We start from the raw sequence: 26,424 nt of genomic DNA, 5'->3' as shown, positions 1-26,424 counted from the left end.
AGGAGAGGGTAACTGGCTGACTTGGTTTATAATTTTCAGCAGTTATATAATTTGCGATCGCATTTTGTTTAAAACCATCGAGGGAAAACACAGAGAATGCACTGTATGATCACATGCTGTTGTATGTGGTCAATTAATGTGCTGGGAAAAAATGTTTTGCCACAGTTTTGAAACGACTTTAGTTTTTTTTATGCTTTCGCAGGGTGGCAGCTATATGGTGACAGAAAACATCAAGATAGCCTGTAAGGGTGAAGATACACAGAGCTACTAGTAGCAGCTACTTGTCACGGCTACTAAAGACAATGCTGATTACAAATAATTGTCTCTTTGTGTGTTTTTACAGAGGCAGTATTTTCTGGTGTTTAATAGCGAAAAAGTAGCAGCTACTAGTAGCTCCATGTGTCTTCACCCTCATGGTCTTAATTAAGTAGAGGACTAGGGGATATAAATGTTAAGTGGTTGTTTATTTGCATTAGAATAAATAAGAGGTGGCATATCTTTTAGGCACTGTGTCCCTTCAGGCTTTCCTAATCCAAAGTCAGTCAGTTTTGTCTAGTATTAGTTCAATTCACCAAGCGTTAAAACATTGGTTAGGCACATAAAAAATATTCTATTTGATTTTAATGTATGTGTCCATCTAATTTTCACACTGCTACAGCCCTCCACTGTGTGACTACTAAGTATTTTCTATGTAAAAAAACTCACTCCATAAGCAATGAACCGAAGAGCTAAGTAAGAGAGCAGTAAGAACTGAAAGTATTTTGCTATTGCTGGTATATATGATAAAAAAACTTAATTAAAAAAAATAAAAGTTGCAACGTGTGTGGGGAGGGGTAAAAAGAAATTTAAAAGTAACTTAGATTGTAAAGTGCGTGGCAAGTTATGCAAAAACACAAATTGCACAGGTAAATATATGGGTATTATACAAGTATAAACCCTTGAGAATTATGGTACACTTAAAACAATATTCAAGTTAAAAGTATAGTAACTGTATAAAGAGACAGATAGTTGTAGTTCAGCAAAAAAGTGTAGTCACAGGCTTACTTTAACACTTAATCAACCTTGCATAACAGTTCTATGTGAGAATTCTATAACACCAAAAATATGGGATGGGCTAGTCTTCTTCAATAGGAGAACTGCCATCGCTTGTTGGTGAAGACTGGCTACATAATGGGAATGACTCCTGAACAAACTGCCTGCATATGGGGCAATGCTGGAAGTATCTTAAGCATCCATCACACAGGCATACGTGCCTACAGGGCAAAAGTACCCAGTTCACTGTGCCATTCTGGCACACAACACAGTCTTTGGCATTGTCCTCCTGCACATCCTCCTCTGAAAGTCCAAATTTTTCCAGCAGGTCTTTATCTGCAGTACTGTCTTGTGAGGATGAATCACTTGTAGATTGTAACTGGTAATCATTTGCAGACATGAAGAGTTGCTAAAGGTGAGAACAAAAAAACATTTTAATTGGAACATAATAAGAGAGGTTATTATGAATGTCCAGCTAGTTTCTATATTCACCAAGGTCAACAAAGCATTACAAAAAGCAAAAGTAAAATACAAACAAATAAACAAAAAATAAATCTAGATTAGTGTCACTAGCTCATAAAGCCTTTGACACTCTGACGTACAGTCAAGGTTGGTAACCACCTCTGCGTGTCTGCAACCTGATCAAACACCATACATCTAAATGACCCTGGTGTGTGTGATTTGCTGGTATAATGGGCGTTCCTACAGTGCTGCAGTGGTTACCCATCCACCCTCTAAATATAGTGGTCACTTTTCCAAAATAATATAGTCCACATGGACAGCTTATAATGTATATTACAAAGTCTAACATGACTTCTTTGTCTTTTTTGAAAATCCATTTATCAGTATGTGGCTACCTAAATGTCTTCCTGAGCAAATTGTAAATAATCTTGCCAGAACTACATTAAACACTTTACCTTAAGGTCATAAAATTGCCCTTGTGAAGTCAACAGGTATTGGTACATTATTCTACAGGGAAGTCTGTAACATCTGTCAGGGATATGAATCACAGCCAACATTGATACCTGTAATAAAATGAATTAATAATGTGTTATCTGGTGATTAGATCCACTGCATTATATAATGAACAAAATAAGCAAAAGAAAATAGACATGTGTCCTGTTTTCCAGACACAGTCTCTGGTTTTGCCTCCCTCTATTCATATTTTCTTAAACTGACCAACAGCACAATATTTCAAAGATTAGGGTCAGAAATCAATTTTGAAAGTTAGTCTAACAACCTCTGGTGCCTTGATCTTCAGGTCTCACACGTCAGCTGCATTCAGGGAAGCAGTTGAATATTTGGTTGTCAAATATGATAACTTAACTTTTCTGTTAGGATAGAGACATTATTGCAGGTATGGTTGTAGTAACTTTTAAGTATGAATTAGGAGGACTGTAAAAAACCTTGCAGTGGTGTGGCACGTATCAAGATGTAGTTTGCCTGAAGACATTTTATGATCTGGCCCTGTATACAATGGGTAATCTTTAGTTTATTTTTAATTTAGCAGAATATTGAAATAATCCCTTTTAAGTTAGCAAGACAAGGAGTCCTCTGCACTCACCCATTATCAAAATATATGGGACATTAACATATTCTGTGCATTAAGATACTAAAAAATGCCCTTCCCTTTAAACAAAACAGGGATTGTTTGTCCATATATTGCAATATATTCAAGCTGGCCAAATACATCAATGTCATGTCTGATCTGGCCAATCCTAAACTTGCATTTATCTGATTCATTAAGAATTCTACTGCGTCAATATACATTTAAGAAAGGGACTGAGTTTTACCTGCAATTTACTCGCTTTCATGGTTAAAACTTCCAAATGGCTGTCCTTTTTAATGGCCACCACAAATAAAGGCAATAAAAGGATTTTTATTTTCTAACAAGTCCTGTGAGTGCAGAGTTTTTCCTGTTCTGTGATATATATAAAAATCCATAGTTTCTGAAGCCTTAAGGCTAATGCCACACGAGGCGTAGGGCGGATATTTTCTGCAGGTGGCATTAGCCTAACATAACTGATTGGCGGAGTAACTGAGACAAGAAAATAAAAGGTAACACACCTGTGGCAGATTAAATATATGTAATTTTTTTAAACGTGCAGTTTAAGGCTGATGCCACACCAGACGTATGACGTATATTTTCGCCAAGCTAAAAAACGCTTGCCGAAAATATGCGCCATACGCTCCTACCTGTGCCTGCACTGGAATGAATGGAATACGCGTGGGTGCAGGCACATGTAGCGGAAATACGCATAAAAATGTGAGACTTTGCATTCTCTCGCGTTTTTATGCGGATATTGACATGTGCTTGCTCCCGAGCGTATTCCATTCATTCCGGTGCAGGCACAAGTAGGGCATATGGTGCAAATGGCGCATATTTTCGAAAATATACACCATACACCTGGTGTAGCATCAGCCTAATGAAACCTTTAAAAAGAGGCTGTTAAGTACTACATATCAGACAGCATCCCATTAACAGTAAAAGCAATGGAAATCCTATATATGAACAGTGTATATATTTTCTTGAAACTCAGTATTTACTTAAGCTTTAAATATAAAGCTTTATATATAAATTACTTACAGGTTTCAACAGATAGATAGATTTCATGTTTTGTTGCAGATATTGGGTACATAGCAATACCATACATTAAAACTTGGCTAGAAAGTACAGAAGCAGTTCATTTTATGAGCTAGATATAAAGTGTATAGTTCAGCTCAGGACTACACATAATGTGTTATGACTGCTTTAGCGAAAAACTACAACACCATAACTGTGAGTACTGCATGTAGAACTTGGGAGAATGATACAGTAGTGTCTGGCCTACATACAGTTTAGCTTCCCCAGTCCCTTGTGGCATTAAGCACTGCTTTGTCAGCTATGCTGAGAATTCTGCTGCTGTGGAAACAGAAGCATTACCGGCCAGCGAATATGATAACATTACTTACTGGAAGAGTGTCATAACTGACAATGACTAACGTGTAACTAAAAGGCCTGGAACAAACTATGCTGGAAACCACCTCAATATGTTTACCAGGATAGCTCTGCAAGTCCCCTGCTGTAATTATCATTTAAGAAATGTTTTTTTTCAGCAGAACGCCAAACTGTGTGTATATATAATATAGCTTATGTTTTATGGACAGAGAACACCTGCAACATGCTCTCAAATCAAGCAAAGTCCCGGCTTTGGAGTAAACATTGGCAGACCTAGGAGCAGGTTGTGGGCTCACTTGCATTGTTTCAGATGCTGGGGTACCTGTATATGCTTTCATTTTAAAGAATGAAAAATACTTTTCAAAATAAAGTAGTTTTGGGAAAAATACAAACTTTATAGTAACTTTTGTGCTTGCAGTAGGAATTGTAATCTGCTTTCTGTAGACTCTGGGAATGTTATAAAATATCCAAGTCAGAATAAAGAAGGCCAGTATTTTTTTTTTCAGAAAAGAGACATCCCTACCACTATGTCAGCCTAGCTATGCCAAGTTACACAGAACCATACCCCAATAAACTCTGAATGCAATCAACTTAAAAATCCTGTACTTTTCTCTGCTCTTGCAGTTGTCTCTCCATTGATCTAATGGACCCTGCTAGTGCACTGCTTATTGGTCAGAAGCATGTAGGTAGGAAGTCTTTTAGAGCAATAATTGCCTGACTTGCAAGTACACCGGGAGGGTCTGGCTAATTATTACTTGAAACAATTGAGAGTTTTTGGCTTCCTGCCAAGTTAAAAATCATATGGGCAGCAAAATGCTTGCAATTGCCCCATGTGCCATTGTCCTCCCTACATATCTGCCCTGATTATCAAATACCTTCCTTAGGGCTTGTGTGGTGTTCTCCTGCGCTTCATCGCAGGGGAGCACAGGAAAAAACACATTCCATTCTTCATAATGGGGCTGTACTAACACAGGCACGTGTAAGCGATGAACGCAGGTGGAACATAGCATGTTGCGTTCCACCTGCATTTCGGGCTTACATGCGTCTGTGTAAGTTGAGCCCCATTAGGAAGAATGGGATGTGTTTCTTCCTGCACTCCCCTGGGTAGAGTGCAGGTAGTGCGGCAGGTACAAACGCCTCTGAGTACAAACCCTTACCCGCATCTTCGGACCTCAGCTGCCCTTCTGCTCTTCTCACGTCACCTCATGACCCTCCTAACCAATGGCATAATTACATATTAGCAGACTCTGCAATCAACAGGGGTCCCAGGGCTCAGCAAGGACCCACATTATTACTATTATTAACATTTATTTATAAAGCACATCCCCCAACACCTTTCATCCTGCCTGCAACCATGCTTTTAAAACTATTTGCTATGTGGCTTAACTCTGAGGTAAAGAAGTTAATAGGGAAAAAAAGGAAAGCTTTTAAGAAATATAAGTCAGAGGGGACAGTAGCTGCGTTTAATGAATATAAACACTATAACAAGTGTTGTAAAACAGCAATCCGGAAGGCAAAGATAGAAAATGAGGAGCGCATCGCGGCCGAGGCCAAGACTAACCCCAAAAAGTTTTTTAAGTATATTAATAGTAAAAAGATGCAGGTTGAGGGTGTGGCCCCATTGAGTTATAATAACAATATGGTTACAGCGGATACAGAAAAGGCAGATGTGCTTAACCAGTTCTTTTCTTCTGTGTATACAGTAGAGGAGCCAGTGGGCCAAGTCTCACCCAATAGCTTCACTGTTGCCTCAGCTCCAACTACACAGTGGTTGGCACAGGATATGGTGCTTAAAGGGTTACACACGATAAATGTAAACAAGGCACCTGGGCCAGATGGAATACACCCTCGGGTACTGAGAGAGCTAGGGGCAGAATTGCAGTGGCCCTTGTTTCTGATATTCTCAGACTCTCTTTCATCAGGTATGGTACCTAGTGATTGGAAGAAGGCGAATGTCACTCCCATATTTAAAAAGGGAATAAGATCTCAGCCTGGCAATTATAGGCCTGTAAGTTTGACATCCGTGGTGGGCAAGTTATTTGAAGGCTTGTTAAGGGATCACATTCAAAATTATGTAGTGGAGAATGGCATTATGAGCAGTAATCAGCATGGCTTTATGAAGGACAGGTCATGTCAGACCAATTTAATTGCTTTTTATGATGAGGTAAGTAAGAAGCTGGACAGTGGGGATGCAGTAGATATAATCTATTTGGATTTTGCCAAAGCATTTGATACCGTTCCCCACAAACGACTGCTTTCTAAGCTAAGGTCTATTGGTCTTAGTGAAGTCGTTTGCACATGGATAGAAAACTGGCTACAGGATCGGGTACAGAGGGTGGTTGTTAATGGCACATTCTCTACTTGGAGTAAGGTTCTCAGTGGGGTCCCTCAGGGTTCTGTACTGGGTCCACTTTTGTTTAATTTGTTCATAAATGACTTAGGGGAGGGTATTATGAGTAATGTATCAGTGTTTGCAGATGACACAAAACTCTGCAGACCAGTCAATTCTATCCAGGATGTGACATCCCTGCAGCAGGATCTTGACCAACTGGCAATCTGGGCAGCTAAGTGGCAGATGAGATTTAATGTGGATAAATGTAAGGTCATGCACCTGGGATGTAAAAATATGCAAGCCCCGTATAACCTTAATGGGACTGCACTAGGCAAATCCATAATGGAGAAGGATCTTGGAGTCCTTGTAGATAATAAACTTGGCTGTAGCAAGCAATGCCAGGCAGCAGCTGCAAGGGCAAACAAGGTTCTGAGCTGTATTAAAAGGGGTATAGATTCACGGGAGGAGGGGGTTATTCTTCCCCTTTACAGAGCACTGGTAAGGCCCCATCTAGAATATGCTGTTCAGTTTTGGTCTCCAGTGCTCAAACGGGACATTATTGAGCTAGAGAGGGTCCAGAGAAGGGCAACTAAGCTGGTAAAGGGTATGGAAAGTCTCGGTTATGAAGAAAGACTGGCCAAGTTGGGTCTGTTTACACTGGAGAAGAGGCGCTTAAGAGGTGACATGATAACTATGTATAAATATATAAGGGGATCATATAATAACCTCTCTAATGTTTTATTTACCAGTAGGTCCTTCCAACGGACACGAGGGCACCCACTCCGTTTAGAAGAAGGGAGGTTCCATTTAAATATTCGGAAAGGATTTTTTACAGTGAGAGCTGTGAAGTTGTGGAATTCCCTCCCCGAATCAGTCGTACTGGCTGATACATTATATAGCTTTAAGAAGGGGCTGGATGGATTCTTAGCAAGTGAGGGAATACACGGTTATGGGAGATAGCTCTTAGTACAAGTTGATACAGGGACTGGTCCGATTGCCATCTTGGAGTCAGGAAGGAATTTTTTCCCCTCTGAGGCAAATTAGAGAGGCTTCAGATGGGGTTTTTTGCCTTCCTCTGGATCAACTTGTAGTTAGGCAGGTTAGGTATAGGCATTATGGTTGAACTTGATGGACGTATGTCTTTTTTCAACCCAACTTACTATGTTACTATGTTACTATGTTACTATGTTACTATGAAAGGGGGGGGCAAGAAGGGGTTGGCTTAATGTCAATGTGGATGTGGAGCACCAAAACAATTTTTGCCTTGAAGACCCAGCTGTTTAAAGAAGCCTATTTGATGCATACTGATTGCAACCAAGGCCCTCTAATTTTACTGTTTTAAGTCTGCAGTCAATGTTAGTTATTTAAGGTGAAGATACACAGGGCAATAAGTTGCTACCAATCGCGAGCTGTTTGAGGCATGACTAATCATCTCATGTGTCGTCACCCTAAGTCCTCTGTTATATTATTGTTGTAAAAGGACTGCGTAACTGTGCTACGTAGCCAAACCTTGACAATTAGTTTATAAGTAAGCTCTACAGCAAGAACATTTCAAATTTTAAGGTGATTGTAACTAACCTGCTTCTATTGTTTTACTGTGTGTAAGCATTATATCTCTTATTTCCATAAAAAGTGCAATTTTATGTTTATTTGCCCTTTAACCAAAAATGAAAGACTACCTTACAAAACTTGTGCATTGTGTGGCAGCAGGGAGTGCAGGGGGGTTTTTTGCATTCTCAGGGTAAGATGATAGATCCCAGGCACAGATCATGGAGGGTGGGGAATTTCCAAAAATATTCCGTTAAGGAAATGTGATAAGAGGAGGAATGAAAATATCACATGTCCTCACAGCAACAGTGTTTGCAGAAAAAAGGCAGAAAATGTAAGCCAACTGCACAATCTATATTTGTTTACCTACAAGGTGTATGAAGATATAAAGAACACGAATATGTATATTTTAGATGGGACCAGTGTCAGGTTTACGGTAGGATAAAAAGGGTATATTATAATGAAAACCTACTTTTTCATATTTTCACTATATAAGTTTGATTCCAGCCAGGACACTATTTGCAAGTGTTTAGGGGAAATTTACAATGCGAAGTGCAAAAAAAGATTGCACTCAGCCATTTCTTTGCACTTTGCACACTGCATTGTGTAATTTGGTGGGGGCCTCTGCCTTCCATTTTGAAGTACAGACACCTGTTGCTCCTCCCTAGAACACAGCTCTGGCTGCACTAGTCAGCACTGTGTTGGTAAGGGCCATGTGTGGGTGGCACAGGAGTGTAGGCAGGAGGCAGTGCAGCTCTAACACCGACGGTAAAGACAGGGCTCTGCTTTGCCTCTTGATGCTGCCCTGGAGTTACAATATGGCATGAGGAGCAGAGAGCAGTAAGGGCCCAAGTGCCTGTTAAATGAGAATTAAGGAGCTTACAAGAGCTCTGGTACTGTAAATTACTCCTTTTGTACCCTTTCAACCCATATCTGTGGGTATTTTCTCTGGGTAATCTCGTTTTCTCTTACTCCCTCCCAGAAACATAAGGAAAGGTTAACCTGTTCCTGACAAAACTAACATAGTGTGTGTGGATTTGACTGTAAGTTCCACTGGGGCAGGAACTTTTATGACTGATGAATTATCACTGTAAAGCACTGCAGAATATGTCAGTGCTAACAATAATAATAATAATATACATCCACTATATCCAATCTGCAACCCTACAGCTGTTGTTAAACTGCAACTTCTAGCATCTCAATGATAGGCAAATGACTGGGTGCACATTTCTCATTTAATTAGTCTCCCAATCCCCTGAAATGTATATGTGTGCATGGCCTTGCTCTTTTCTAACCCCGGCACTAATATAAATTTATAATAAAAAAAGGACTTACAATATCATATGACTCCCTGTCTTCTTCATCTGATAATGTTAGAAATGCTACAAGTGGGTAATGAGTCCGTGGTAAAGAACCAAAATCCTCTAGTTGGCTGTCCGGTGGCAACTGGGTATATATTTCTTCTTTGCCATGCTTCTGGACACTATGTATGTTAAGGGAAAACTTACTTTTAGATTTAAAAAATAGTGCATTATACTGTATGGTCCCCTGTTTTGGGTGAAAAGAAACCAAGTCAAAGCTGTCAGGGAAAGTTAAAAATAATAATTTAACAGCTGAACATTGTTTAGTAATGATGATGTTCAATGTTCCTCATGCATATAAGGTTCTTGAAGATGATGTCTAACTTATGATTCTCCAGGTAAAATACAGTTCCAAGCATCCTTCTACCAGCTTAAGCTGTTTTTCAACATGTAACCTCTAAGGCAGGGGTCCCCAACCTTTCTTACTTGTGAGCCACAGTCAAATGTAAAAAGACTTGGAGAGCAACACAAGCACCATAAAAGTTCATGGAGGAGCCAAATAAGGGCTAAGATTGGCTATTAGGCAGCCTCTATGCACACTATCAGCTTACAGGGGGCTTTATTTGGTAGGAAATCTTGTTTTTATTCAACCAAAACTTGCCCCCAAGTCAGGAATTCAAAAATAACTACCTGGTTTGGGGACACTGGGAGCAACATCCAAGGGGTTGGGGAGCAACATGTTGCCCCTGAGCCACTGGTTGGGGATCACTGCTCTAAGGTATGGTAGATGTAATTCAGTAACAGCCAGAGAAACATTAAAAGCTTGGGGTTGTGCGTATAGATCTACAATTTATACACACATATACATACATACAAGCACACATTATTAAAACATGTTATCTTTAGACTGTGATATGGTTATTAGAGTTATATAAACTTTACAGTTTCTATGTGCACCCAGTATCACCCTGCTCTGTTTCAGAATAACCTTACAAAAGGAATCCAGAAGCATTGCTATGCAGAACAAAAAGCCATAATGCAAAACAGATTCTCCTAAAAATCTCACCTTGGAACAAAACTCTCATATGAAAGCATTTCACACTGAAACTCAAAAATAAAGTGTAGTAGGAAAAAAAAGGATACACATGTTGTTCTTTGTGCAGATATTCGCCATAGAGGACATTTTCCAGTGCTGTGGGGCTTTTTATTAAAAAGCAATACAAGTGATGCTGTAAAGCTTCTTGGAGCCTTTGAACACTACAACCCCAATAGCAGGTCAGCATACAGTTCTCCAGGCAGTTTGGGGTTAATGATATGCCACCTACAAACATAAGAAAATCAGTTATTAGTATAATTATAAATGGTAAATAATCAAGCACAAAATTGCAGTGCTGGTATTTCCTGTGTTTACTCCACAGTCTTTGAGTTCTGGTGGGATGCTGGGAGATCTGGAAGTTTGCCAGCTGGGCGTTGGTGGCTTATCCACCTGCCACAATATACTTTATTCCTACAAAAGCATTTGAGGTGCTGCAGTTTAGCAAATTAATTTCCTTTCTTTAATTAATTATAAAATCTGACACTTTCAGTGAGAAGCGAGTTTTGGGATTAGTGATTTCAACGGATAGTTTGTGCTGTTGACAACACTCATCCACAGTAATATGTGGGGTTGCATGTAGAATTAATTGAAGCTGTATATTATCCCTTCAGTTTTGATTATTCTCTTACTGTTGGGATGCACTAACTTGTACACCAGTTAGGTGTATATTTTATTTGTATACACAGATAATGTGTGGTAACACAGATACAGTCCTATTACTTTTCTTCACTCTGGGAAACCAATAGAATCTATTTCAGTCTTGCTTATTCCCTTAAATATAGCATTTTTTTTTTCATTAAGTCTGCAAGCCAGCAGAGTCAATCCACTGAAAATAACTAAAGTTCAGCATTTGTCCAATTTCCCTCTCGATGGCCCCCAACACATTAAATAAGACTAAAGGTAGGATAGGTAGGGTATTAGTCGCAGAATATATATATATATATATATATATATATATATATATATATATATATATATATATATATATATATATACACACTAAGGATTGTAAGCTCTACGGGGCAGGGACCTCCTTCCTACTGTGTCTTATACCACATGGCACTTAATCTCTCAGTATTTATACTCGTTTATTGTATTTACAACACTTGTCCTCCCTGTGTGCAATTGTGTATACCGTAAGACTGTACAGCGCTGAGTATCCTTGTATCGCTTTATTAATAAAGTTATTTATATATATATATATATACAAAGTATATATATGTATGTTTTTAAACCTTTAATATAGTTTTAATTATTATGGTGACCTGATAACCCATCACTCAGTTAAGACTGTGGAACAATTAGCTCAACAGAAGCATAGGTCAGCAATACTCACTTGTTATTGAAGCTGCATCTGGATTTGTGATGTCCAAGCCAAAAGGATTCTTCACTTGCCTCATCTGCTTTTTGGAAACAACACTTAAAGAATCTGCTTCTTCTGAGTTTCTCAGAATAACAGGAACATCCAAACGGAACCTAGGATATGAAAACCCACAAAAAAAAAGGATAGCATAAGATGTATATGTTGTGGATCCAGTGAGTGTATAACCATCCCTCTAGTGGAATGTATTAGTACAGCACATGCCTCCAGAAAAAAAGCAAAAACAAAAGGAAAGCTTGGCACACAAACAGGGAATTACAGAGTTTACTCTTTAACAAGAAAATACGTATTTGAGGGGCAGTAGTGTATATTTGTTCTAGTAGTGTTTATGGAAAGGTTGTCAGGCCCTATTAAAAAGTTAAACCCCCCAAACTAGAAAAATGTTCATAAATGGATGTTCAAAGTGTTAAACATAGCAATAACCTATTTTTTTTCCCCTTGGATTTAAACCATAAACCTACTGGCCCATCAAGGGGCAGATTTATGAAAATGTGACTTTAGAGCTTAATACATAAAAACCTGGTTGGAATGAACAGAATGTGGATGCATTTTCATGTATTAAGCTCTAAACTTACATTTTCCTAAACCAGCCCCCAAGTCTAAAGAATGTCTTCTATAGAGGTAAGCAGAATAATTACTCCCCTGTTCATATACCTGGGACAGAATTACTAACTAGTATGGAATAAAACACAAATAACAGTAAACAAGCAAGTATGAAAAAAACGTTGCCAAAATACAAAACAAAAAATTATTGTACAAAAGGTTAACATATTCCACAGCTCTGTCAACATATATTGTGTTTTACACAGATCATGATTTGCGCAATGAGAATAAGACTATAAATGGGGACCAAAGCATAATGCTTTGGTCCCCATTTATAGTCTTATATATACAGTTCAGACAGGGCAAACTACTATTTATTTCTATAAAGAGACATTTATTTTTCTTTAGCTAAAGGTAAAATATCAAAAATAACGAAACTATATTTGTGAGCCAATACATTATTTGAAATTGAGATTTTTTTGAGCCATTGGCTTTTACCATTTTTCTTCCTTTAAAGGAGTGGCTTGCCTTAAGGATAATTTTTAGTATGGCTAATTCTAAGCAACTTTTCAACTGGCCTTCTTTTTTTCTTTTGTATAGTTCTTCTTCTGTCCCTTTCCAGCTTTCAAATGGGGGTCACTGACTCCAGCAGCCAAATACTTTTGCTCTGTGAGGCTACAATTTTTGTGTTATTGCTACTTTTTATTACTTACCTTTCTATTCAGGCCCACTCCTATTTATATTCCAGTCTCTCATTAAAATCAATGCCTGGTTGCTAGGGCAATTTGTATCCTAGCAATCAGATAGCTGTGGAAAGCTGCTACATAAATCTAAATATTTTAAAAAAACAAAAATAATAATAAAAATGATAACCAATTGTGTCAGAATATCACTTCAAATTGTGTCAGAATATCACTCTCTTCGTCATACTAAAAGTTAACTTAAAGATGAACAACCCCTTAAAAATAAAGTTTATGTGTAATTTGTCACCCCCAAAAACCTTTGGCTACTTGCAGTTTTTAGTAATCCAGTGTTTACCACAGGTAGGTGACAGGTAGGTGAAAGCCTTCAAAATGCATTGTATGTAATCTTAAGGAATACTGATTCAGAAAACAGATCATTCACACTCCTGCACAAACCAGTTACTTATTCACAAAAAAAAGAAACTGATAAACTAAGTCATTCCTAAGGCTGTCATCAAGGGGAATGTCATAAAGCGTTGCCAAGGCATCTCTATGCAGGATAGTTATAGATAGATATAGATGACAGCTGGTAGGCTTGCCCCTCCCTCAACACTTACCATCCCAGAACGAAGCCAGAGGTAACCACAAAGCAGACAAACACCACGGTGATGTAGAACAGAGGAGAATATTCGTATAATGTGGCCAGGAATAAAGTCGGCATAGCACCTACTGCTTATTTTTCACATAGAAGAAGCGTAACTCTTTACGCATTGTTTGGTCTATACGAGTTACCATAGGCAAGAAACGTCAGCTATTGCGGAAGGCAACTGCAAGTAAGCGACCAATAGCAGATTGGGAGGATTACGCACCAAGTGTAGGAGCCAGAGAATACGCAGCGACCATCTTTAATGTGGGAGGTTTCTACTTTGCTGAATGGAGAACGCGGTATAATTGGGAGTAAAATAAGCATAACGCGGATGATCATGTGTTACATGGAGAATACTGAAACTATTTGACTTAATATCAGTTCTGTAAGAGTGGTTTTGTTCATTAGAACTTTCTGACGGCGTTATTAACTGTTTCCACTAGTTTCAAAACCAATCCACGTCATATTATACAATAGAAAATACAGTATGAAAGGACTAACTTTCTCTAAAGTTGCCATAGCCAAATATGGCCGCAAAGCGCGGCTCCTTTAGAGTGACGTTACTGGCTCCGTCGTATGCGGTAGTACTGAGGGCTGATTGGATACAGTGCTTCTCACGTGATATTCTGCGGCTCAGAACCGGGCGGTGGTGCATTGGCATTAGCGCGGCCAGTCAGAGGTTTGAAGGCAAGCTAGCCACTACAGGAGTGCGGATATGGTGAGTTAGTGAGTGCTGCTAGGTAAGCGACTTCTTGCATCCGTCATTAGGACGGGCGCCTTTCTTTGCCACTTCCAGATTCCTGATAGGAATAAGAAATATAGCCGGAGGGCTGCAAAAGTCTGCTTGTCTGACTGTGGGTTGGGAGCAACATCAGCGCCCTGATTGCGACTCATTAAGTAAAAGTCACGTCCAACGCCTAGCTATATGTGTTCAGGGGAGATTGTGAGGATGACATCTATTATTAATAAAGGAAACGTGAAAAAAATATAGTTTGGTTGATGACATGACGGAATATAGGCTGTGCCCACTTGTATGTGCCTGACAGAGTGTATTGGGTACTCTAGAAAGTAAAGAACTAATAGTACAGAAAAGTTTATGGCACACAATGACACACATTTTGATTGCAACCTCTACTAATACATTTAAAAGCTAAGCAAATTTGCGTCACTTTGGTAACCCACACCAGCCAGTCATACATTAGATTTGATCGGTCTGGGCATATTGGCCTATTGGTAGTAAATGGCCCCCTTTTGTGGCAAAGCAAATGCAAAGAATTAGTATATTGGAGTGAGGCTTTTACTTCTTAGAGCGGGGATCCCCAACCTTTTATACACGTGAGCTACATTTAAATGGAAAAAGTGTTGGGGAGCAACACGAGCATGGGTAAAGTTCCTGGGGGTGCAAATAAGAACTACAATTGACTATTTGGTAGCCCCTATGTGGACTGGCAGCCTACAGGAGGCTCTGTTTGGCTTTACACTGGGTTTTATGCAACTAAAACTTGTGCCAAGCCAGGAATTCAAAAATGAGCACCTACTTTGAGGCCACTGGGAGCAACATCCTAGGGGTTGTTAAGCAACATGTTGCTCACAAACCACTGGTTGGGGATCACTGTCTTAGAGCTTTCAGTCTGGATGAAAGGATATATTTACAATATCCTTCAAAACTTTAAAATCGGTGTAATAATATAATGCACATTCATTTCTGTGTAGGTTGTATGGGGAACTACGAATGCAGGTTCCTATGCATTGGATAGAGAGACACATAATTCAGTACAGCGCTGCGTACACAAGTAGCGCTTTATAAATAAAGATATACATACATACATACATACATACATACATACATATTTTATCTTCCAAGATGTCCAGATGTCATAGAGTTATCTCGGTTATAATTAGCAACTAAAGGCATTGAATTACTTTGAGCTCTGAAAAAACAAATAATGGAGGGCCATGTTGCGTCTTTTTTTTTTTTTTTTTTTTTTTTTTAAGAAAAACTGTAGCCATCTACATAGTTGTTTTACATAGACTCCTTGCAAAGGATACTGGGAGCCATACACTTTCAGATTTTATTCTGTAGGATAACACCCTTAAAATACAAATGGGAGGATATTCTGAACTTAAAATAGTTGGCAGACACCAGTCGTAAGAAAGTGACTTCCATTTTGAGTCTCCCAAGGATATTGCACGATACACAATAAATTTACAGATTTTTTTCTGATCAAAATGTTGTAACCTGCCCAATCAACTAAAGGACTGACCATCATGGTATGAAAATTATCGGGTTGATAAGTCTGAGCTCACAAAATCGCACAAAACTAGGTTACGTACAATTTTATTGGTACGTGTGTGGCCACATGTTTATACTTCAGCAGTAAACACAACTGAACCATTTGTACAAGAGTAGGGACCAGCTACTTGCAGCTTCTATCATTTTCAACTTCTGTATGGTAATCTTTTGCCTAATAAATTGTGCAAGAACTTGAGAGGCACTAAATGCTGTGTTCTTACCCTTAGGGTGAAGACACACGGAGCTACTAGTAGCAGCTACTTGTCACAGCTACTAAACACCAGAAAATCCCCTGCCATAGACAATACTGAGAATTGCCTCTGCTAAAACACACGTAGAGACAATTATCAGTAAATGATCAGCATTGTCTATTTTAGTAGCCACGACAAGTAGCTGCTACTAGTAGCTCCGTGTGTCTTCACCCTTAGTACAGAAAAAAATTGGTCTATGGCAAGCAGCCACTCCCTGCTGCCACCCAGTGTTGGGAGTGAAAATCACACACAATTGCTTTTTATTTAATTCCTGGTATTTATGTAACGCTGACAAATTTACACAGCCCATGTAGGGATTCTTACTTGAAAAAGCCCATAAGAACACAGACTGTAAAATAGTTTTGGCTGACAGATCTTCAAATTGGGACTCATTACTGATCTGTCTATTGTATCGAATTGCACATCCTTTTGAGTAAAGGTGGCCATGCTCGACCAATCGGTGCGCTGAAAATGATGCATGATTAGTCATGGCAACTTATATTAATCTATTGGCGTTAAATTGCAGTGTCTGAGTTTTAAAAGTTGTGGCAACTAATCTTTGCCCTAAAGCTGATTCGAGTCCTTCGACAGCTTATCTGCCCATGTATGGGGACCCCCAATGGGCCTACATGACTGATATCTGGCCTAAAATTGCCCAAATGTCAAGCTTTACTGCCCTAACTGACCTTCCTTCTTTTAGATTTGAACATAATTCCTTTTTAAATTACTATTTTCATTTGTAGAAATAGAAGCTGCTGTTTTTTTTTTTTTTTTTTTAAACCAGTACTCTTAGGGGCACATTTACTTACCCTCGAACGGGCCGAATGCGTCCGATTGCGTTTTTTTCGTAATGATCGGTATTTGGTGATTTTTCTGAAAATTATTGCGACTTTTTCGTCGCCATTCCGAATGTTGCGCAAAATCTAGCGATTTTTTCGTAGTGTTAAAACTTGCGCGAAAAGTCGCGCCTTTTTCGTAGCCATTCCGAAAGTTGCGCAAAATGTTGCGATTTTTTCGTAGCGTTCGGATTCATTCAAGCTTCAGTATGGTGACTTTTCTTGGGCCAGGTTGGAGCTGCAGGGTGCCATTGAGTCCTATGGGAGGCTTCCAAAATCATGCTAAGTCTGAAAGTTTCGCCCGCCGCTTACGAGCGCTCAATACGAAAAAGTCGCGACAAGATACGAGCAAATCGTAATGGCTACGAAAAACTCGCGTTTTTTCGCGAAAATCGTATTGGTAACGATGAAGTTGCGACAATTTCCGAAAAGTCGTAAAGGCGCCAAAAAATCGCAAAAAAATACGAAAAAGTCGCAAAATGTTCATTTTCCAATCGGAATTTTTCCAATTCGAATTCGTGTCTTAGTAAATCAGCCCCCTAGTTTGCCATTAAATTGGTGAAATGTTTGCTTGACTTACATTTGGAAATAAGAATTCCTTTCCGACATGGGTGTAACCTTATTTTGTTCAGCATGAAATACTTATAAAGCATTTATTTTTCAATAAGTCCACTAGTGAAATGTGGGATGACCTTAAACTCACGGAATCTGTGGGTTTACCTGGAGGTCAGGCTGGTTCGGGTTGAAATTTGGATGACCGTTGCGGGTTTGGGTTGTGTGTGGGTCAGACTGGGGAAGAAAACTTTTTTTCTGATCCCAAAGATTTCCTGTCTTTTAACCGAAGTTGTGCGCAGAGGTAGGCTATGCAGTGGAAAGCCAGAGGTACAAGTTGGGTAACTGGTCCTACAATGGCAACATTTTGCAGGTTAGTTGCTGGTTAAGGTTTTGTGGATTTAGGGTGATGTGCAGATCAGGAAAAACTCAACCCGCACATCACAAAAATCCACCCAATGCTTGAGCAAAATAAGCACTTAACACTATTTGATAAGTTGAGGTTTGGGGTGCATTCTGATATTAAAGACAAAGTTTTAAAACGTAGCCTTGTGGCCTAAGGGAATACTGATGTGGCTTAAACTGAAATATATTGCAAAGTTCTGGCTGTGGGAATGAAAACTTAATTTGCTCTCCTGCCAATTAGCTTGGAGTTTAAAGGAATACTGTCGCACAAAAACATGTTTGTTTTTTTAAAAAACATTAGTTATTAGAGCTTCTCCAGTAGAATCCTGCATTGTTGGTTCAAAAATAACATTTTAAATGGTAGAGTGAATTATTTTCTATGTAAGGCTAATGTCACACGGGCGTATTCTCGGCAAGCCGAAAACCGCTTGCCGAGAATACGCCCTGCTACTGTAGTTCTTACCTACCTTGTGCTTGCACCCGAATGAATGGAATACGCTTGGGTGCAGGCACATGTAGTTGATATCCGCTAAAAAACATGAGACTTCACATCTTCGGCGCATATTGGCTACATGTGCTTGCACCCGAGCGTATTTCATTCATTCGGGTGCAGGCACAGGTAGGAGCGTATGGTGATATTTTTGGAAAGTGTTTTTCCGCTTTCCGAAAATATACGCCAGTGTGGCATTCGCCCGAACAGTGCTTTCACCTCTTTATTTCTTCCTTTTCTACATTTGCAGAGTGAGTCACTAGTTGTTTGTGATGTGGATGCAGAACTTGTTGAAAAGTTAAAAAAGTTTCGCTTTCGGAAAGAAACCAACAATGCTGCTATTATTAGTAAGATTATCTTTTTTTTCTGTTAATCTTCTACTGTATATTGATGTCTACACAAACATTAGTTGTAATATGCCAGTCCACTGATAAATGTAGGGGTGTGATTAAAACTTTTGACATGCATTTGTTTGTTTAAATTGTACAGTATAAATGGTGCATGATATTTATAAATCACATTTATTTATCAGTATTGTTGAAATAAATATTAAATCTGTATGTTAAAAATTGCCTTTGTGTGTACTTACTTTTTTACATGACTGTAGGTGCCTGAAATTGACTGTGGCAGCATTGTAATCACCACTATATACATATTTCTCTACTCAACATACAGCAAAGAGGTGGTAAAAGCTACCGGAACACACCACATACAACTATTTTAAAGTAAATTAACGGTTACAGGTTTAAAAAGATTACTTGGTACATCAATCCTGTTTAAAATATAACTTTTAATGCATTATTTAAAAGATTTCCTTATTAAGGGGAAAATTAAAAACATCGAAATGACAACTGTCCTATAGTGTTAGGGTATAAAAATATTCTGTGTGATGAAATTTATATCACAGGCTTTTTTAGACTTCCCCGATTATATACTAAGAAAAATTTATCAAATCAAATTTTTATGTTTTTTTGTTTAAATTAAAAAAAAAAAACCCAAATTTAGAATGTGAGTTTATTTATTAGGGATGCACTGAATCCCGGATTCGGTTCGGGGTTCGGGCCGAATCAAGCCTTTTTTTTGATGGATTCAGTTTCGGACGAATCCACGGTCCCGGCCGAACCGCATCTAAATTAGCCAAATTAGCATTCGGAAAGGGTTAAATTTGAATTTTGTAGTTTTTTTGCACTTCACAAATCCCAAAAATTCAAATTTTTGCTGCTGTAATTCTCTCTAATACTCTAATTGCATTAAATTTCTTACATTGATAATTCTGTCTTACTACTTGCAAGTGATATTAAAAGATGCCTATTTGTATTGCACCTTTCGGTGCACTAAAATTCTCCCTGGCTCTTTTTGTGCTGCCAAACTACTAACCCTGACCTAGTTAAATTGGCGCCACATTCAAGTGCACATTTGTAAGCAATCCTCCACAAGAGGTATGTCTCCAACATAATCAACTTTGCTCACCTATTTTGCACAGCATTTTTTGACAACTCTTGTGACTTCCTCGGGGCATATCACTCGCACTTTCCCCTTCAATTTAAATATTTCTGACTACTGTGGCATTCAGTGGGTTGGTACCAGTAATGCTGTTTATTTACTTATTGTCCTATTGGACCTGTTGTATCTATAGCTCTGTACAATAGAAAATATTTTTTATTCCTAATTCTTTACCATATCTATTAGCTTACAATTGTTTAGCCTGTCATCAAACTCTCTACTTTTAACCCATGATAATCATAGTTATAACACTCAACATTTTTAATTAATATTCTTATTTACAGTTTTTAACATCGGGTAAAGACCTTTATTAAATCTTCTGCTTTTAATACACCTATTTGATTTATAGCCTTTACTCATTTAAACCTCTACTTAATTGATGTTCTTTTTATTTGTAATTGGGAAGTTTTTAGTTCAAATATTTAATCCATTATGTTATCTATTTGCATGCTTATTTTATATTTTTATACTCTTGTGTGGATCTATCGATGAATTCTGTTTACATGTATTTCTACATTTACTTTCTCATGCTGATCTATCAATTAATTTTAATTCCAATTTAATCCTATATTGTTTACCAATTATATTTCTGTCCTTTTTTTTTGAGACTAACTGGTAAAGACACATCACATGGCAGCACTGGGTACATGCCCAAATAATCTACACATTTTTTAATATCTAACAGTCAAGTTTCTTAAAAACATTTAACTGACTGAGCTTGTTTTATATACAAGGCAAAAATATTGTCTGTGTAAATGGCAGCTTTATATTTCATGTCTGTGGTTTATAGACCCTGTTTTCTAATCCACTACATTTTTTATTTTATACAGTGAAAATAGACAAAGATCGGCGATTAGTGGTTCTGGAGGAGGAACATGAGGTGCGTTAAAATTCTGTTAGTTTGCTGTTTCATTTCTTCATTCTGTAAAACATGTTAGTTTGAAGTAAAAGCATGCTGTACTGCTCTGTCCTGGACTCCAATAAAGTGATAAAGTAATATATATATTATATATAATATATATGCTGTGTGTCCGAACCAGTTAAACCAGTTTAACAGATGGGTGTTGAAGTCCAAATATGTAAATACCTATAAACAAGACCAGCACACCATTTCACAGCAACTCTTCTATTTATTCATTCACTGTGCGTTCCAACGTTTCGGTCCCTCCTGGGGCTTTATCAAGTACCTTGATAAAGGTCCCAGGTGGGACCAAAACATACAGCTTTACCCATGTGGACACTAAAATGTTAAATTTTATAATGGAACACGATGAGGCAGGGATTGATGACTGTGGGCCTAAGGAGGGTGGTGAAATGGTTCCTACAAGTCAGAGGCAGATGATTATGGTATTTTTTCAGAAACAAGCTTGTGTCAAAAAGGGGACTGTAGTAACTGTAGTAATTACATAGTGAAAAAATCTCACATAGTGAATGGTTTTATTTGTTGCTTTGAGAACTTTGAAGATAGACCGGAGGCTTCAGGAAGGCAGAGGAAGGGTACATTACAGTTTAGAACAGTGTAGTACTGCATTGTGGGGAGGAGGTGGTTCAAACAAGTAAAACATTTAAAAACCATAAGCATCCATACGAGACAAAAAAACAATAAGGTCTCGGAATATTAAACCTTTGAGGTAACCAAAGTTATAGGTGTTTTTTAAAGTAATCTGTATAAAGTGATGCTCCACTTTGTAATGAGATATACATTTTAACACACCGTAGCAGTAAGGTAGATCTAAGGTCTGGTAAGAATAAGGTAGCTTTGCTATATGATGGGATTAAAGGAACAAAAAAGAGAGAGAAAAAGCAGGGAAGGGCTAGGCTCCATTGCGTTGAATATTTCAGTGCAATCATTAACATTTATGAAAATATAATTTAAACAACGTTAGTGACCAGCTGCTGCAATAATAGGGCATACTGATATAATACTATTAGAGTTTAATTCCTGCAATAAGGTAACCCCAATTCCCCAGGATAGCCATAACCTCAAATTGCTACTCAAATGCTACTCCTTTTTTATAGGCAACAGTAATGTGCTGATTTACTAAAATTTGTTTATTTTTCTGGCTGATATAAACTCGAAATGGTAAATATTTGAATTAAACTCGATCATTGTTGTATTTGTAAAATGTCACGATAATGCTGTTATCCGTTGTACGAAAATTTTGAGTTTACGTTCAAAAGTCACAATTTTTTTGAGCCAAACGTATTGTTAAAACTCGAAAAATTTGCGTTTAAGTGATGTTTGTTTCCATGAATCCTCTTTATTTTTTCAAAAAAGGAATTGCTCCAGCAGCCATTTTAGGAGCATTGGCACTTATTCTTGGAAAACAATAATGTGTTTAAGTTTCACTTGAAACTGGGTAAAATAGAAAACAATAATGGGATTAACTTCCCTTTGAAACTGGATGAAATACCAATAATGGGATTAACTTCCCCATAAAACTGTGTGAAATAGAAAACAATGATGGGATTAATTTCACCTTGAAACTGAGTGAAATAGAAAACAATGATGTAATTAATTTCCCCTTGAAACTGAGTGAAATAGAAAACAATGATGGGATTAACTTCCCCTTGAAAATGTGTCAAGGACAGGCTGAAAAAGCCTCCATAGAACTCAATGGTACTCGACAGATCATACCTGCCAGATCATACCTGCCAAAAAAGCTCCCATAATTTGTGATTTTTACATTCTTTTCGGAAAAACTCTTTTTCGAGAAACAATATTGGAATACTTGAGTGCTGGCAAAAACCCATTAGTAAATCTTGAAAATATCTAGAAGTACAAAAAAAATGCTTAGTAAATGTGCCCCATAGACATTTCAAATATTAACGGTTTTTAGAAATGTTTCAGTATTCTCTATCTTTGTCATCCTCCTATGGTGCTTTGTGATGTAGCCATTTTTTACTTTTACTGAATTAGAAAACTTCTTAAATTGTTACTTTTTCTTTAGGGTATATCCCCCGATGAACTGAAAGATGAACTTCCTGAGAGGCAGCCGAGATATCCTTTTATTTTGTTAACCTCTATTTGATTCTGAGATGCAATTTAGGGTGAGAATGAAACTAACTAGGTTTCCATGTTTTTATTTGGGGGTTTTGGCTGGAAGATAGATGACTAATGCTCAATAGTTTCAAAGGCACAGCAGTAATTTAGTGATTAGGTAACCAATAATGCTTTCAATGGCAAATTGAATATTTTTAATAATGTGTTTTGGAATGGTACATGGTAGAACAACATTAATTTATTCATTCTTCTTCAGTTAAGTATTTAGCGTTAAAATTAGCAGAGAACTTGGCAGCTTTGGAGTTTTGTTGTGAGATACTTTCTGGTGTTTGTTGTTTTGCTTATATGTCAATTTGTTTTATTATCCACTGATTGTTTTATCTAATTTTCCTGTGGCAGCAATGCAGAAAGTGTCGTTTATGGCATTTTAATCTACACACCTATGATGAACAGCTTGGAGTCAGAATATTATTTGCCTTAACTGGGTTAAACATTTATAGTATACAGTTACAAGTATCAACATGACGATGGCAGAGTTTCTTATCCCTTGTGCTTTATATTCTCCAGCCCCTTAGGTAAGTGTGTTACTTGCTGTGCCGTATCTTGTACTTGGTGCAAGAAAGTAAAGTAAAATACATGACTAATGTATTGAATAAAGAGATTGGTCATTTATCAGTTTTAACAGAACGTTGTGCTACTAGATGTAAGCTAACTTATTTTTGGTTTGTCAACACAGGATGTAAACCAGAACAACAGATGATGTATGCAGGAAGCAAAAATAAGCTAGTTCAGACGGCTGAACTCACAAAGGTGATTTTCTTATTAAAAAAAAGTCATACAAAACCATACATAGATAACATTTTTTATTGTTAAAAAGAGGTGCTTGTTGAAGAGGCAGTATTTTGTGGTTTGTTCATGAAATTACAGTTGCTCTAGGTGTTCTGAGCAGACATTCTTGCATGATTAAATCCTTATAATTTTAAGGATGACATTAAAGAGGGATGAATAAAATGATATATTTAATTTTAAATAAAGCTTTTATGTATAAAAATTGTGTAAATAGTGCATATACATGTGCACTATTTATAATAAGACACATTATTATATGGTGGTTAAATAACTATGTCCATTTATGTTTTAACTCAATCTCTACATTCTGAATTTTCTTAGGTTTTTGAGATCAGGAACACTGAAGACCTCACTGAAGAATGGCTGACTGAGAAACTTGGCTTTTTCCATTAACTTGTATTTTCTATGTTAAAGAGCTTGAAGTGTTCACTTTGTACTTTCAGTTCACTTTTACACAAGATATCTGCATTCCAGGAAGATTTTCTAAAACCAAAAATAAGTTGGTAAAATGATATGTGGAACCCACTGGTTTTCAAAATATTGTAAGACCTTAATATCACTTGGGAATTAATCCTTTGAGTTATTTGTACATGTGCTGCAGCTTCTCTAGCAGCAGTGTGCTATATAGTATTTATATATCTGAAATCACTGGAACATGTTTACTGCTTTACTAAAACAATTCTATTAAAAAAAAATGTATTCCATACTATGAACACTAATGTTTTTGTAATGCTGTGTTCTCAGAATAATGAACATTGCAATGTAATCTTATTTTTAGTGGATTATTTTGTAGGGAACAATCTTAATGACTTTGTGACAATGTGTCATTTTTGTGCTGTATGCAAAATGTACATAATCTTATAGCACTTTCCCGGCATATATGGCCGTCACAAAGGGATTAAAGGACAAGGATGGGTAAAATTTTTAAAATTTTGGTGGTACACCTTCAGTTATTCTAGTTGCTTACCTTTTACCCTGTCTGGTGGTCATTTAAAAAAAAAAAAAAAAGTGTGGGTACTGGTTGCTGAAAATCACACCTCTGGGCATGCTTTGTCTGTTTAAGACAATTGCATATTTATTACAGAACTCCCCAAGTATGCCAGGCTGGTGCATTTTTTGAAGAAGAGGGGCACCAGCTTGGGCAAAAGGCAAGCAACTAGAATCATGGGGGGGGTGCTTAATAAGGATTCTTCCATGATTTTGTATGGTGTAGTGTGTTTTTTATTACTAAATTACACTGTACATTGCAAATAATTGATTCTACCATTTAAAATCTAACACTAGGTGGGGCATGGGAGCATTTTTATCAATGCAGGTATCAGAGCTGTTAACTTGTTACCTGCCCATTGTTCTGCTGAGGGGTAAAGGGAGGGGGTTGATATTACTCCAACTTGCTGTGCAGCAGTAAAGAGTGACTGAAGTTTATCAGAGCACAAATCATATGGCTGAGGGCACCTGGGAAACATGTCTAGCCCCATGTCAAATTTCAAAATTGAATATAAAAAATCTGTTTGCTCTTTTGAAAAATGGATGTGAATGCAGAATTCTGCTAGAGGAATGCTATTTACTTGATACATTGTGTAAAAAAAAAGTTTCCCTGTGACAATTTCTTTAGCCCACAGTGTGTTTACCTTTCCTTTTCCTTTAAATTCATTTGGCGTTTTACTGTTGGTCTTATGATGTAGAAATTTGATACATAATACAAATTGTTAAAACATGTACAGTTTGCACTTTTATTTTCCTAACATTTCTCCATAATTAATATTGATGCAACTAAAATGATTCCTGGTCTGGAGTAATACACCATCCCAGCTTATGACTTCTTGATATGGGTCAATAACAGTCTGTTATGCAGTGCAAGTCATTATCTGCAGTCTCAATTTGAGGATGTGTTTTTCCAGTTACTTTTTGGGAGAGTGAAAAACAAGGGTCCAGCTTGCAGCCCACCAGTTGTTTTGTAACTATATATCCATGGCATACAAAATGTTTTGAATAGAGGACATAAATTCCATTTTCCTGAAGTGACTAAGAAGACGACAAATACCATAAAGGTCTAATAACGTCAAAAAGTGAAAAAAGTTATTTTCACGTAGGTTGTATCTATTGATCCAGAACCTACAAAGAAACAATTTCTTAGCATCAAATGTCCATTTTTATATGAGTTATATAGTACTTTTAGAGAATCATAAATGCGATATGACCTGTGTAAGAACTAAACCCATTGTACTCTATACATCTTATCTGCTGTGTAGCCTGTGCCTTTTCTCCTATTTTAGCTTGAATGGCTGTCCCCATGGCTACACGGCATCTTATTTACTTAAACTATAGTTGTGTTTCTGAAGTTAACCTACAATTTTTAGCAGTGTAGGACAAAATTATTATATTTTCATTACTTAAAACAATTTCATTTGTTGGTATTACTCTTTATTTCAATTTTTGGTTTACGAAGCATAGATAGGGCTGTTATTGATTCTGCCGTTCTAGCTAACCCCTCTTAGTCATTTTGAGGCTTTGCTCTGGGCCTTTATCGAACATGTGAATCATTTAGATTTCCATTTTAAAGAAGCTGTAGAAATGCTGCTGGCTTACATGTATTTAAATTGTGTGTGAGCCGATCTAAAGGAATCATTAATGACAAAGCCCAAATGTTGTCAATTTTTTCATACTTTTATTCAGGTTTACAGGAGGTATTCCAGTCAGGGGCCCCATGCCAAAGGACGTCCCCAAGTTATATTTAGGTT

General features: G+C 37.5%; 2 protein-coding genes across 4 annotated transcripts; one reads left to right on the top strand and one right to left on the bottom strand.

Moving 5' to 3' along the window:
- Window positions 1-967: 967 nt before the first annotated feature.
- On the bottom strand, window positions 968-13,681 carry cgrrf1 (cell growth regulator with ring finger domain 1). 3 transcript variants are annotated; one of them, XM_002936901.5, is made up of 6 exons: window positions 13,472-13,681; window positions 11,584-11,723; window positions 10,295-10,472; window positions 9,186-9,333; window positions 1,950-2,057; window positions 968-1,441 (listed from the first exon to the last, which is right to left on the bottom strand). In XM_002936901.5, exons 1-6 carry the CDS (start codon window positions 13,573-13,575, stop codon window positions 1,115-1,117), a joined length of 1,005 nt encoding a protein of 334 aa, XP_002936947.1. In that variant the 5' UTR covers window positions 13,576-13,681; the 3' UTR covers window positions 968-1,114. The 3 variants fall into 3 exon arrangements, with proteins under 3 accessions (XP_002936947.1, XP_031746469.1, XP_031746470.1); XM_031890609.1 differs by lacking the exon at window positions 13,472-13,681 and adding an exon at window positions 13,210-13,421; XM_031890610.1 differs by lacking the exon at window positions 13,472-13,681 and adding an exon at window positions 12,885-13,418.
- A 507-nt stretch (window positions 13,682-14,188) lies between these two features.
- On the top strand, window positions 14,189-25,398 carry gmfb (glia maturation factor, beta). The gene is given in 7 exon segments (NM_001017002.2): window positions 14,189-14,218; window positions 18,578-18,674; window positions 20,661-20,710; window positions 22,782-22,831; window positions 23,327-23,409; window positions 23,571-23,644; window positions 24,005-25,398. Coding segments are annotated over 7 exon segments (429 nt in total). The 5' UTR covers window positions 14,189-14,215; the 3' UTR covers window positions 24,077-25,398.
- The last annotated feature ends 1,026 nt before the right edge of the window (window positions 25,399-26,424 follow it).

This window comes from Xenopus tropicalis, chromosome 8 (genome assembly GCF_000004195.4).
Source record: "Xenopus tropicalis strain Nigerian chromosome 8, UCB_Xtro_10.0, whole genome shotgun sequence".
NCBI classification, from domain to species: Eukaryota; Metazoa; Chordata; class Amphibia; order Anura; family Pipidae; genus Xenopus; species Xenopus tropicalis.
Note: the sequence above shows the minus strand (reverse complement) of the source record. Positions and strands in the feature narration are given on the sequence as shown.

Coding starts and splice junctions, on each gene's coding strand:
- cgrrf1 (XM_002936901.5), bottom strand. CDS start 13,575: ATGCCGACTTTATTCCTGGCCACATTATACGAATATTCTCCTCTGTTC. Junction 2,058..9,185: donor ACAGGGAGTCATATGATATT/GTAAGTCCTTTT, acceptor ATTTTATTACAG/GTATCAATGTTGGCTGTGAT. Junction 1,442..1,949: donor GGCAATTTTATGACCTTAAG/GTAAAGTGTTTA, acceptor TCTCACCTTTAG/CAACTCTTCATGTCTGCAAA.